Raw genomic sequence first — 12,592 nt, 5'->3', positions numbered from 1 at the left:
TTTAAGAGCACAAAGACTTCCAAGCCAAAAATCAGAAACAAATACACCATTCTTCTGCTGCAGAAAGTTTCAGATATCAATCACAACACAGCATAGCTTGTTTCCTATATTCCACAACACATTTGATCACAATATCTCTAAATGGATGTGACTATAAAGACATGGAATTCTAGCTGTAGAATGGCAGGGAAAAATTTAGATTGTAAATAACTTTTCTAACAATCAGTGATGATGGTCGTACACTTTAGAACTCTTGCTTGCTGTCCTATCTGTATAAACAGGTCCTCTTTGTTCCCAGAATTAGAATGTATATGTCTAAATTTATCCCCAAATGAATCCAAATTACTGTTACTCTACAGACTTGTTGCAAAGCATAACACTGAAAAGTAACTGCTGCCCGATGTAATTCATACAAGAAAATTTTCATCTTACAGCTTTAACAACATCAAAACAAAAATGTCATCAGCAATTTCACGACCAAATTAAGCAACATATTTCTGAAATATTTTAACAATCAGCCATTCATTTTCTATAATAAGTGAGGCTAATACTAGCAGAGTTATCTATTTATTTACTGTAAAGACATACTAAAATTCTCAAGCAACTCTAAATTGGTTAGGAACTCATACTATGGAAATAATCCATTAAATATTTACAATAAAAAACAATTCAGAACTTCACAGCTCCAGTATAAATACCATACCTGTGCCCTTGCATGAACCTCCCCAAGGAGACCAGAGTACTGCTGCTCCAGATCCTTTTGCTGTTTCTGCCAACAGCTTTCTTGTGCTTTCATCTGTTCAGCCATTTTGTTAAATGCATCTTTCTGGGTCTGCTGAAGCTCCTTCATAGTATCAGACTTGTTCTTACAAGCATATTCTAGGTGAGATATCTGTGATAAGCATTTAAAAAAACATATTTTTTTTATTTCCCCCCAAAACATTTTTGCATTAATTTTACATATCAGTTTAAACACAAACTTTCAGTATAAATCTAAATTATAATTTCTTCAACATGCTTATTAGAAGTAATTAAAACAAAAACCTCATTATAGATCACCTCCTTGAATCTTGCTAAAAAATTGAGACACTATTTTGGAACAATGGATTTTCTATGTTTTCAATTTTGCCATCTTTCTATACCCCCTTGAAGATGAACTATTGCCTTTTCTGTTGGAAAACTGGACTGGACACTTCCCTTACTCATTTCAAAATGAGTGCATTAAATCTTGCGCTGCTAAATTAGTATTCATAGTATAGCTGTCCTCTAGCAAATTAAATAATGATATAAAAATAAGAACTAATTTTTCATTATGTTTTATTGGAAAGCCAAGGCATTCCATATACTATTGAGCATTAAAAAAATTTCAGGAAGCTTCAGTGTACACAATGCATTTCTTGCAGCTAGCTCAATAGCTTATGACATGATTTCAACAAGCATGAAGGGCTTCACTCCATGATTTAACATTGCAACTCCCATTCAAACTAAATGGAGGAATGAATCAAGCTAAGAATGACACAAACACAAATACCTATACCTTCACTTTGATATGTAGGAATATCAACAATATTCCTTTCAACGGGACTGTGTAAAACTTCAGGAGAAAAAAAGAAAGCAGTTACAGTATAGATAACAACACTGCCACAAAACCCTGTAAAGCTGGTAAGTACACAGAAGAGCTCTAGAGACTGGCTAACTGACGTCCGTAACTATACTAAATTAAAAAGCAAGAGACAATAAGACACAACCCCTTCCCAACACTGCCAACAATATTCAGTCCCTTCCCTCCCTTCCCTCACTTTGAAGGGAAAAAAGAAATGTTGCCTCCAGACCCAATTTGCATAATCCACAGTTCATTTTAAACTAACCCTCTTTAGTTATTACCACTGACTGCTGGGATATTTACTAAGACGGGCAGAGTCAAAATGATTTACTGTAAGCAACCCTGTCCCTGTACTCAAGCCAGAAGAGTGGTCATAATTCCAGCAGATGAGAAACTTATGAAACAGTTTTTCCCTTCCTATTCCTTAAGGACAAAATGTCAGGGCAGCCAAGATCTGGAATCTTTCATAGACCACAGCAACACAGGGCCAACCTGATCAATAAAACCAGAACATGAACTGAAATCCTAAAGAGTGGCATATGATAGTCTGCAGAGCCAGTTTAAGGTACTAAAAAAGAAGTCCTTTTTAAAAAAGTATTATTAATGCAGGGCTTTGGGCGGCGAGAGGGTAGGACACATACGCTTATTATCATTAACATTACTCAGAAAACTACTGTTTCCCCCTTGAACAAATATTTATTAAATATAGAGAGACATTTTTAAAAATAAGTATTTTCTGTTGTATTTCAGAATATAAATGTGATAACCAAAAAATTATAATTAAACAAAAAAACCCACAACAGCATTTTTTTCCAAATAGTACCTCTGAACCTTAAGCACATATTTTAAAGATGATGTTCCTGGAGTAAGTGCATTTTGTTTCTGTTTTATGCTAAAATAAAGAGTTGCTTTATTAGTGTAAATGACTAAGTTCTTTGAATTGCTTCATCAGTAAGATTAATTTATTTTCTTTTAATTAGGTCCCTGTGGCTAATATTGGCTAGTAGTATTAGCATGTCCTGCACAGAAAGTGGAGCTTAGAGACTTCATACAGACTTCAGTCACATTTACATGCCCACAGCAATGGCATCAAACTGAGTTGTAGACAAGCCATAATTAATGGTATTGAATTATTAACGTCCAAATTCTTTTTGAAATAAGATGAATGTCAGTCCCTTTTAATGATACTGTGATGTGGACAAATGTCACTGAATTTAATAGAGGTAGCTGGTGCCTAAGGACACTTACCTTCTCATTAGCCCTGCTGAGGTCTAAGATCAGGGCATCAACATTCTCCTGTAAGACTACACAAAGCTCAGGCCAAGAGAATCTATCTAGGATGCCTTCTGGTTGTTTTATAAGCACACAGCCTGCTACCAACTGCTGATATAAGTTATGAAGGAAGGTTAGCTTCTCCTGAGACAAAAAAGAAAAATTAACTGTTGTATATAAACAGTGTTAGAATCCAAAGAGATACATCATACATGCAGTAATATGAACTGCACACACCTGAAAAAAATGTAAAGATCATTTTCAAACCTTTTCAAAAGTAGTATAGTCAGTATCTGTAATCAAACATATTAAAGCCACTGTTTTTACAAAATTTGTCTGATTAGGAATAGCACATAAATACAGAGAGCATAATCCTGCAGTGCTCATGACCATAACCTGATACAAATAAAAATTTCAGTGCTATTAAGAGATGCAACTTAATTGCCCATGTTAACATCTCAAGCTTCATTCAAATTGTACCCCCTTCCAATATCTGTGCATAGCACAAAGAAAAAAGCCTAACTGACATGGCAACATGAAACACTCTACAACTATCACCTTAAATTCTCTAAAAAACTGTATTTCCATGTTTTTCATACATTTACTACATATGACCAAACAGCTAGACAAAATAGGTTTATAGCTTCATCAGTTAAATTCCACAAGCCATGTCTCATCCATTTACACTGATTTTAGTCAGTGGTATAACAAACTGATGCAAGTTATAAATGATCTTCAGTAACAACAGCATGCAATGCAAATTTCACCCTTCATCCTTTTGGTACATATATGCAGCTCAGCCACTTTGATTAAGACAATACAAAACTTCTTGGAAAAAGACACAGGAAACAGTCTCTTTACTGAAAGCCAAATAAACCAGTGGAAAGATCCCACTATTTTCCATGAGCCCTGGATGAGTCCTTACATCAAGAAATTATAGGTGACTGAGCTGAGCAACTATTTTTTTTTGAGTCTTCTGCACTGTGCTTCAGTGCAAGTAGGCCATAACTATTTCATGTTATTTTAAGCAATAAAATATTTTAGTTTAGTTTTGTTTAGCTTTGTTTCTAATGAGTCTTCTAATTACCCAAAGAAAATTCAGTGTGCCACCATCATGACATTTTTACTTGGGCTGTGATAAACCAAGGATGATAACTATCCATTTGGCGTGAAAAAAGCGATCCCAAAACCAAAATCAATTCGCACATGTTGAATGCAACCACAGTACTGTAGACATGCTGACTTTACAATACAGCCAGGCTTCAAGTTTCCTTCACTTTAATCATTATCTGATGTGTATAACAATTCCAACTGCTTCATGTGGACACTATTTAAATACCAGACTACAAGAGAGGTGGAAAGAATGTTTCCTTTTTACTCAGTTGGCATCCCTGTTCAAATCTGTGGAAGTAATGAGCTCAATATGCAGGACAACTATGATAAAGAACACCATTGATAATGCTAGTGCTGAACTACTTTACTGGGATAAAAAAAAAACTTAAAACAAGGAAACTATATTGTTAAGATCAGTAAACAAATACAAGGAGAGAACAGTTCTAAAATAAAACTTAGTGAAGCAATTCCCACATATAACACATCACAGTCAGCTAACACATCACAGACAAGAATTTATAGATTTTGTAGCAGGTAGGCAAAACTATCTCAGTTCCACATTTGCTATCTATCACTTGTCATCTGAATCAGAAATGAACAACATGTGATGATGATACTATTGTATGTTTTAATTGTAAAACACTTGTGCTTATTTTCAATCTGAAAGAAAGGAAAAATCGTTCCTCAGGCATAACTTTAAACAACTCAGTTGTTAAAAAATTCAAAAGACTGGAAGGGTTAAGCTATTAGTTCAGATATAGAAAGAAGGTGAAACAATACACACTGAGATTTTGTAGATACTAAATACATATTTCAAAAGACGTATCTTAAAACCATATTTTGGGGATAAATCTGTTAAGACTACAAGTAACCATCTGATGTATGTAAATGTATAAAGCTAAGATTAAATAAAGACTCTTTTTGACAGTCATCTTGTCTCTGGTAATACCTCCATATCCTTCTGGTAAGCCCTGGTAAGCTTCTGGATTTCATTTTCAGATTCTGTGGCACGTACTTTCTCTTTCTCCCAGCATTGCAGTACATTCTGTAGTTCCATTTTTAAAGTGCCTATTAAAGTCTCTCTGTCTACACACTTAGTGTGCAGATGATTTAACTCTTTATTGGCATCAGCCAGGTTATCCTGAGCTTCCTGTAGAACAGAGAAACAGAACAGAAAGAATTTTACTCTGTAAAATGTTACCTTAACCAATGCTCAACATCCGAGGAAGAAAACATCCATATTGAAACATGTGCTCAGAAGACTGCAGATTAAGCTGACTACATCTTGCCAATGACAGATTTTCAAAACAAACAATGGTTCTTCACCACAACCTTGAACTAGCGAGCATCTGAAACCCATCTCTAAAGTCAAATGTTCCATGATGCGAAGACCTTCTCTTTGGAATTCAGAATCAGGTTCATTGCCTACAACTGAGAATGCAAAATGCACGGACACGAGTCACCCTCCAAGAAATGGAGGGCTTTCAGACCTAGTGAAAGGATACATTCTTTCATATATAGATCATTTATCCATCACAGCCAGGTGACAAAAAGACTGTTGACAACAGTTGACAACAAGAACTGTTACCCACCATATTTTTTGTTACCTGCACACAAAAAAAAGAGGAATCCTTTTGGAGGTTTGACCATGGCTAAAAATCAGAAAGGGTCACAATTATCACCATTACCTTGCTGATAATAAATCTCACAAGAGAAACAAACAATTTATTAAATTGCCCTTTCAAGTCAAAAGTTGGCTGAGATGGTATGAATAGATACACGTGCTCACCTTTCCTATAAGCACTGAACTTCCATTTCCAGTGCTACTAAAGTTTGTTGAAAGTTCAACTGAAAGCATTGTTAATTTTTCATAAAATCACAACTGCTAATATAGGAAGTCTAATAGGAAGCATACTTCTCATTTATCAGATAATGAGAACTTTCATTTTTCTTAATGAAAGCATTAGAAAATTAAAGCATTTTTAAATTTTTATCAGAAATATTTTAGACTGGATCTAGTTTTACCCTCTTTATTACTGAAGATTTAAAGAGATCAGAAACAAGTGTACTGCATGAAAAGCAGCACATCCTATGTGTAGCAAACTCAGCTTTTGCACGAAGAGTGCACATATCTGTTGCAATGGGTCTGCAAAATTCTCAGGTGCTTTAAAAAGGTCTTAAAGCAGAAGCAGAAGTCTTAAGTGTTCTGAACATAAATTAGTTAGTATAGAAAGTTCAGATCAGACGACAAGAGATCATGTACATGTATAAAATAACATTAAGATTCAATGAATGTTGCAAAAGTATAGCACATCTCAAGCAAAAAATTCTGAGAAATGTTGGGAGCCCTCACCTTTTTTTTGGCAGTAATAAAATACCCTGCCAATTGGGAAATTAAATTTAACGGGGAACTCAGGACTTCCTCACTCCCTTAGCCAGTGAGGTTACCAGACAGGACATTACAAAACTAATGTGTCAGCCAAAAAAAAGAGACAAGAAACAATTCTTACTCAAGAAGTAAAGAAAAGAGTTTTAAGTGTTTTTGTCAGGTATCAGGCACCTTTTACTCTAAATAGCGTTAGGCTGCACATTCTACAACTGTCAAGGATGACCTGATATATCATAATCAAAATCTGATTAAAATATTTCTCTGATAAACCAGAAAAATAAGGGAAGGACTTATTAAATAAAATGTGCTTTTGTATGAACAGAAGAAATTATATGCATTTCTCATTTTTAGTTTTCTTGAGAAAAAAGATACGCACAGTTAGTTAAGAGAAAAAAATTCTTGAGGCTGATTTCAATATAAAACAATACTTTGCAAAATGACAATGGACTTCAAATTATTATTTCATAAGTGCAATTATTGAAATACTCAGTTATGTAGATTTAGATAGGTTGTAACCATGATATGGCAACACGACTTCACACAAGCCTGCAGCTTAAATAAGCTGTTTAACAGAATGCAATGATATAGAGACTTACTCTGAAAAAACAAAAATAACATATATCCAGGAAGATACTTTTTGTAGAGCTTTCTGTTTCTATATTAATTTCATAAACCCATACCTTAAGGTCTTGACTTAGAGAACATATTTTCTCTTTGGATACCTCAAGCTCTGTTGACATCTTCTCATACAAAGCCTTGATTTTCCCAAGCTGTGAAAGGATGGAGAGCAAACATGCTGTTACCAAAAAGATACATAATCACTTGACTATTCAAGCACAAACTTTGTATATAAAAGTGTAAAAAAAAAAATCTCAAATTCCTTTGACAACCTTTATACAGTCTGATTAATGTACCATTAAAGAAGCACTACATAACTTATAATGATTAAAGATAAAATAGCAGTTGCTAAAGTCTTAAACTCAGCCTACTTTCCCATCCGCTCTCAAAATGTCTGACAAAAAAGAGCACTTTGAAATATGCTATAAAATCTAATAAATCCAGATTATGATTTGAGAAGTGTTTTAAGAAAACAAGCTTTTGAAGTCAGTGGCTCTTCGCAAAAAGTGCCTGACTAAAAGTAGTCTCTATTTTTTAAATAAATGGGGGATAGTATTCACATATCCCTAAGTAGCTGCAATGTCCCCTAAGAAAGGCATGGTGACTATTTGGGGCATTAAAAGCAACCACCTTCAAGATAGCTCATGACCACAACGTGTACTAGCTTCACTTTTCACTTCTAAAAAAAGATAAGTTGTTTCCATTGTCATTTATTTCTGTGTCACATCACTATGTCTCCAGTTACTTTATGGTAAGCTTAGCAACAACTATGTCTGAAAGAAGGCATCAAATAGAGACATAGCGCAGGTTACTACCAGCCCTTCAGCATTCAGGAAGGAATCAGAAGTAACATATCTCATTTACAAATTTACAGATTACTTTGCAAATTATATTTTTGTTTGATCTTGATCAGGAGACCTGAGCAGCCTTAGAAATATTTGTGGTGAATTATGCAATGCAACTGAAACATTTCAAAGGTTCTTTTTATTTTACTAGCTTTCTTTCTCTTCCCCAAACATACTCTAGTCTCTACACTGTATGGAAAAGTGAAAGTTAATTCTCTATCAAAAACAAAACACTCATATACCTTCAGTCACACAAGCAAAACAAATCGCTTAATGTTTAACACTAATTTAAAGGTGACACATGACAGGCTCACCAGCATATTTCATGTATACATACAGGTGTGTGTATATATATATATATATATATATATATAAAATAACTCCATCAATATGTGGTGCCTTGTTGGAAATTTCTGTACAAAATAACCATTATAGAATTACTCAAAACTAAACCCTTATTGTTGTGTATTACAACATCCTATTTTAATTGCACAGTGCCCTTCATAGTCCCTTTTACTGTATTTTTCTAAAAACAGTTTTATTACAAAACATATCTAATGTATAAAAAGCCTGAAGCAGTGGTACCTATGGGGGCGAAGGGAATCAAGAAGGACAGAGCGCTGCCCTTTCTGTGCACTGTGAAGGTACTCAGTGTATCTCTGGCTCTGTATGACAACTTCAGGGTCAGTCACATGCAGTCCTACTGGGAAGTCTTGTGGCAGGTCATCAGTTGGTCCTGCTCTGCTTGTGATTTATTTTCCTTGACAGTTCATTCTTCTTTCTGTCAGAATACTCTCTTTGCTTTCTTAGCAGCCACCCCCTTGGTCTCCCCACTGCTGTCTCTGGCACAGTTTCACAACAAAGCACATCGCTAAGCCAAAGCCTGCTGAGTCGACTTTTCAACTGGGCTGAGGATCATGTGACATTCCTCCTCCCAAATAACAATTCGCTGTGGGTAGTATGTTCCTAGTTACTCTGCAGCTTCCAGACTTGGGTCTCAGAAGAGTTTCATAACTACTATACACATTGGTTCTCTTATCTCACTGGGAGAGACCTAACAGTGCTTGCTGTTTACAAAAGTATAATTGTTTCCATGGTCACTTATTTTTGTGCCCCTTAGAATAATCTCAAAGGTCTTGTGGGAGATCATTCTTTTTCCAATAAAAGCGGCAAAGCTAATGCATTTTTTAATGTTGTGAGTGACTAGCTAGACTGTGCATTTGTCAAAACAAAAGACAAAACCTCGAAATGAAAATATACCAGTGCTGGCATTTTTATAATCTTGCTATACCTTGTTCTCCTGTATTTGCCAATTTTATCCAGCAATAAACTAATTGCGATTCTGTACAGAAAAGCTTTAACAGAGTGTATTTAGCGTCTTTCTACAGTCTTTAAAGCCACAAATTCATAAAACATTTAAACTCAAGAGGATTAACTGAATCACATTAGCAATACAAATGAGAAAATAAATGCAAGATTGTGACTTTCCAGTCAGTGAACTAGAAGTTTACTAGGACTGCATGACAAACATTAGGGGTTTTTTTGAGGGGAGGACTTCCAAAATTGAAATATTTCTACTATTGTCTTAGTTATCTTGAAGAAAGTATTGCCAAGACACTATTTTACTGAAAAGACCTCAAAATAGCACAAAAAAATTAAACATTTCATCAAATAAACAGCCTGATCTCAGAAAATTACGCTGCTTTTTAAATGCACATGGGCAAGAATGTTTACATATGTGATACAAATGACTGTTCAGGTTCAAGTGTTATGTATTTAATACTATTGTAGTACACATTGCACATCAAACTCTTACATAATCATCCTTAACTGAAATTCTTAGATAGAGAAGACTCATTTTCATTAATGTTTACTGAAAATAATAAGCCCAACAGATTAAAACAACAAATGAAACACCAATCTGCCCTTCTCAATATAAATGAAACATTACTGTAGGGCAAGCTTAGAGAAAGAGTAGTGACAGAGATTATTTCTTTTGGTATATGCAAAGCTGTCAGCTCAGCATTCCCACTCTTCTGACCTTTGTTATAAGCAAAGAATATGTACTGCTGCAGGCTGAAGGCAATACATACAGAGCCAAACAGTGCAAGTGTTACCTCATTAGATGTATCTTCCAGCTTGTTCTGGTAATCTGTCAAGGTACACCTCAAAGTCTCAAGAACAACAGAGGGGCTTGGAGGTTTATCTTTGTCCTTACAAGTGCCTGAAGAAAAATACAGAATGAAAACTAAGCCCTTAAAGCCACAGAGAGAAAACTACTCACACTGGAGGGAAGGTATTAAAATCAGGGAGGGCTACAGTGACAATACAGAACATTGAAGAGCATCCTTGTTTTCCACAAGGTATGCAGCTGAACAGCCGTACTTTCATAACAAATACAGCTGATAGACATTTGTATAAAAGCTTTAATACAAGATACAGAACTGCAAATTCTGGATTACATTGCTACCTAATGTATTCAGTATGCAGTCTTGTATATAATTTCAACTGTGGTCAAGTCTGTGTCATTCAGTCAGATCATTCAACATTAAAACTACACAGAAATGCACTTTGAAAAACATGCTTCCTAAAAGTTAAGTATGTTACATTTTTCCTGCCATTATTTTGCTGTTGTGACTAAGCGTGCGTATTATAATGTAGTACTTCATTTACTCAGAACTTTACTGAGCCAAAGATCACATGACTATGTTATGCTTGGAGAGATCTTAAAAACCCTTCAAATGATCTTGAATTTCACTCCAAAGGAAATAATAAAAAAAAATTATTATCTGTCTGCAGAGTCCTACATAATGTTTCAATTATAAATCTTAAAGCTGATATATCCATTATATACGCACTACACTTATTTATTAAACCTTTAGTCGAGACTTCTGATCTAGTTGCCTTAATTAGGGACATATGAACATAAGTTTGAGCATTCCAGAGCCAGTAGTACAATGTGCTAAGAAAGCAAAACAATACTATATTGATCAAGAGGTCACAAGATGTCAGCTGATATTAAATTTCTAAGAACAACCTCTTCAGTTTTTCTGGCGTTAGAACAAAATAGCAGGTTATTGACAGATTTTTTCTCCTCAGTATTGTTTATAGAACTATGCAACATTTATAGACTTATTTTGTAACAGATGATCATTATCACCTTTTCCTCAAGTCTTTAATAAACTTTATAAACAGAACTAACTTTATCAACCCTCACACCAGGTTTATTTTACAAAAGAAGCGCGAAATCACAGGCATCTGCTTTCCAGGGATGCTAAGCAATCATAGCTCCCAGTAGAACTAAATGTGTGTACAGGTGTTTACCACCTCTGAAAGGCCAGTGTCTCAAAGCTGTTTACCTAGGCTGTCTCATAAAGTCAAACCAGATATTGAACTCTAAGCTTTTTCATTGGGCAGACATGGTCACCCATAAAATTTTGTCAGCTAGAACAGATGCCCTTATGAACTTGCAAGCTGGCTGTTTTAAGAATTTTATGGTTAGTGTTATCTAATAAGCATGATATTCTATTCAAAGCATTATACATAAATGATAGGACCGTTCTATAGGCTACCCATAAGGGGCACCAACAACAGTCAATAGAAAACTTATGTATGTGTGCAAATCAGAAAGTATTGCCAACAGCCATTCTGAAAATTTAAGTTTTAAATTAACTACCCTCTTCTTTCCCAGCTATTTTGATAATACCAGAAAGCACAGAATATGGCTGAATACTATTTAGTATTGAATATGAGCTTTTCACTTTGACTCAGTCAGCTGTTAGCATCAAAGTCGCACTTAGTCAAACCAATGTGGGTTTGTAAGATTGTTTTCAGTTACAGGAGCAAAATTGCTGTACAACATGCACATCAATTTAAAAAGAATGCACACCCTAAGGATAGAAATTTTGCTCTGTCATCTGAGGTACTCTGGTTGAGAGGTATTTACGACAGGATCTAAAGGCCTGCAAGAGTTAGGGAGTAGCAGAATCTTCTCCTTAATGGAAGTCCAGTGCCCCAAACCAAACCTGTGAGTGCTAGAGCTGTCCAATTTAGCAATATATTACACCTAAAAACAACCTGAGATAAGTTGTTTGAATTTGACCCTGTGTGAAAAGGTTAGATTTTATTTAGATTTAAGAAACAGATTTGTAGGATCTTACAATACTATTGATTTTATCACTTAAGCATAGCTAAAGTTATATATGCACAGGACTCCAGCCCTGTATTCTCAAAAACATTAGTGACTTATCTATTACCCAATGTAAGAACATTTTGCAGCCATTTTATTGCAAAGAAACAAAATACTTTTCTTTCTTACTTCTTGTACCTCTGAAGAAGCTATAACTCACAGCTGTAACTCAGTTTAAAATAATACCTCAAGGAAATTGAAGGGTTGCCTTCCACCCCACCTTTTTCATTAAGTCAAATAATACATCTTCATTTCTGAAGCCCCAAACTGCAATGCTGTTCCTGAAACATGACTCTGAACTATCTTTATTTAGGTCAAGTTTGCCAAGAACAGGCTCTTGCCAGTAAACGTACCATCCTGGTATTTGTTGCCTTGACTGCAACACTATTTTCTAGACAGCCCAGTTTGCCAACAAAAATACCAGATTCTACCTTCCTGGACTAGCTGAAGTTGTTTTCAGCTAAGACTATTGCTCTAATTCTGGCCAACTGCCATTCATTTCCAAACTACAATGCAAGAGACATGCAAGATAATCCAAACAGTGCCGTCTTGCTAGGTCAAAC

At 35.1% G+C, this 12,592-nt stretch overlaps 1 protein-coding gene across 8 annotated transcripts in view; it reads right to left on the bottom strand.

Annotated features, from left to right (window-relative positions):
* Positions 1–12,592, bottom strand: part of CCDC171 (coiled-coil domain containing 171) — a 155,842-nt gene that overhangs the window by 92,484 nt on the left and 50,766 nt on the right. For all 8 annotated transcript variants that reach the window (XM_067315429.1, XM_067315424.1, XM_067315425.1 and 5 more), the window contains 5 exons: positions 9,958–10,064; positions 7,058–7,147; positions 4,938–5,138; positions 2,852–3,019; positions 704–892 (listed from right to left, as the gene is read on the bottom strand). In XM_067315429.1, the coding sequence (XP_067171530.1) occupies positions 704–892; positions 2,852–3,019; positions 4,938–5,138; positions 7,058–7,147; positions 9,958–10,064 (755 nt within the window). The remainder of the gene's footprint in view (positions 1–703; positions 893–2,851; positions 3,020–4,937; positions 5,139–7,057; positions 7,148–9,957; positions 10,065–12,592) is intronic.

Source organism: Apteryx mantelli, chromosome Z (genome assembly GCF_036417845.1).
Source record: "Apteryx mantelli isolate bAptMan1 chromosome Z, bAptMan1.hap1, whole genome shotgun sequence".
Taxonomy (NCBI): domain Eukaryota; kingdom Metazoa; phylum Chordata; class Aves; order Apterygiformes; family Apterygidae; genus Apteryx; species Apteryx mantelli.
The sequence above is the reverse complement of the archived record's forward strand: the minus strand, read 5'-3'. Positions and strand labels throughout refer to the sequence as shown.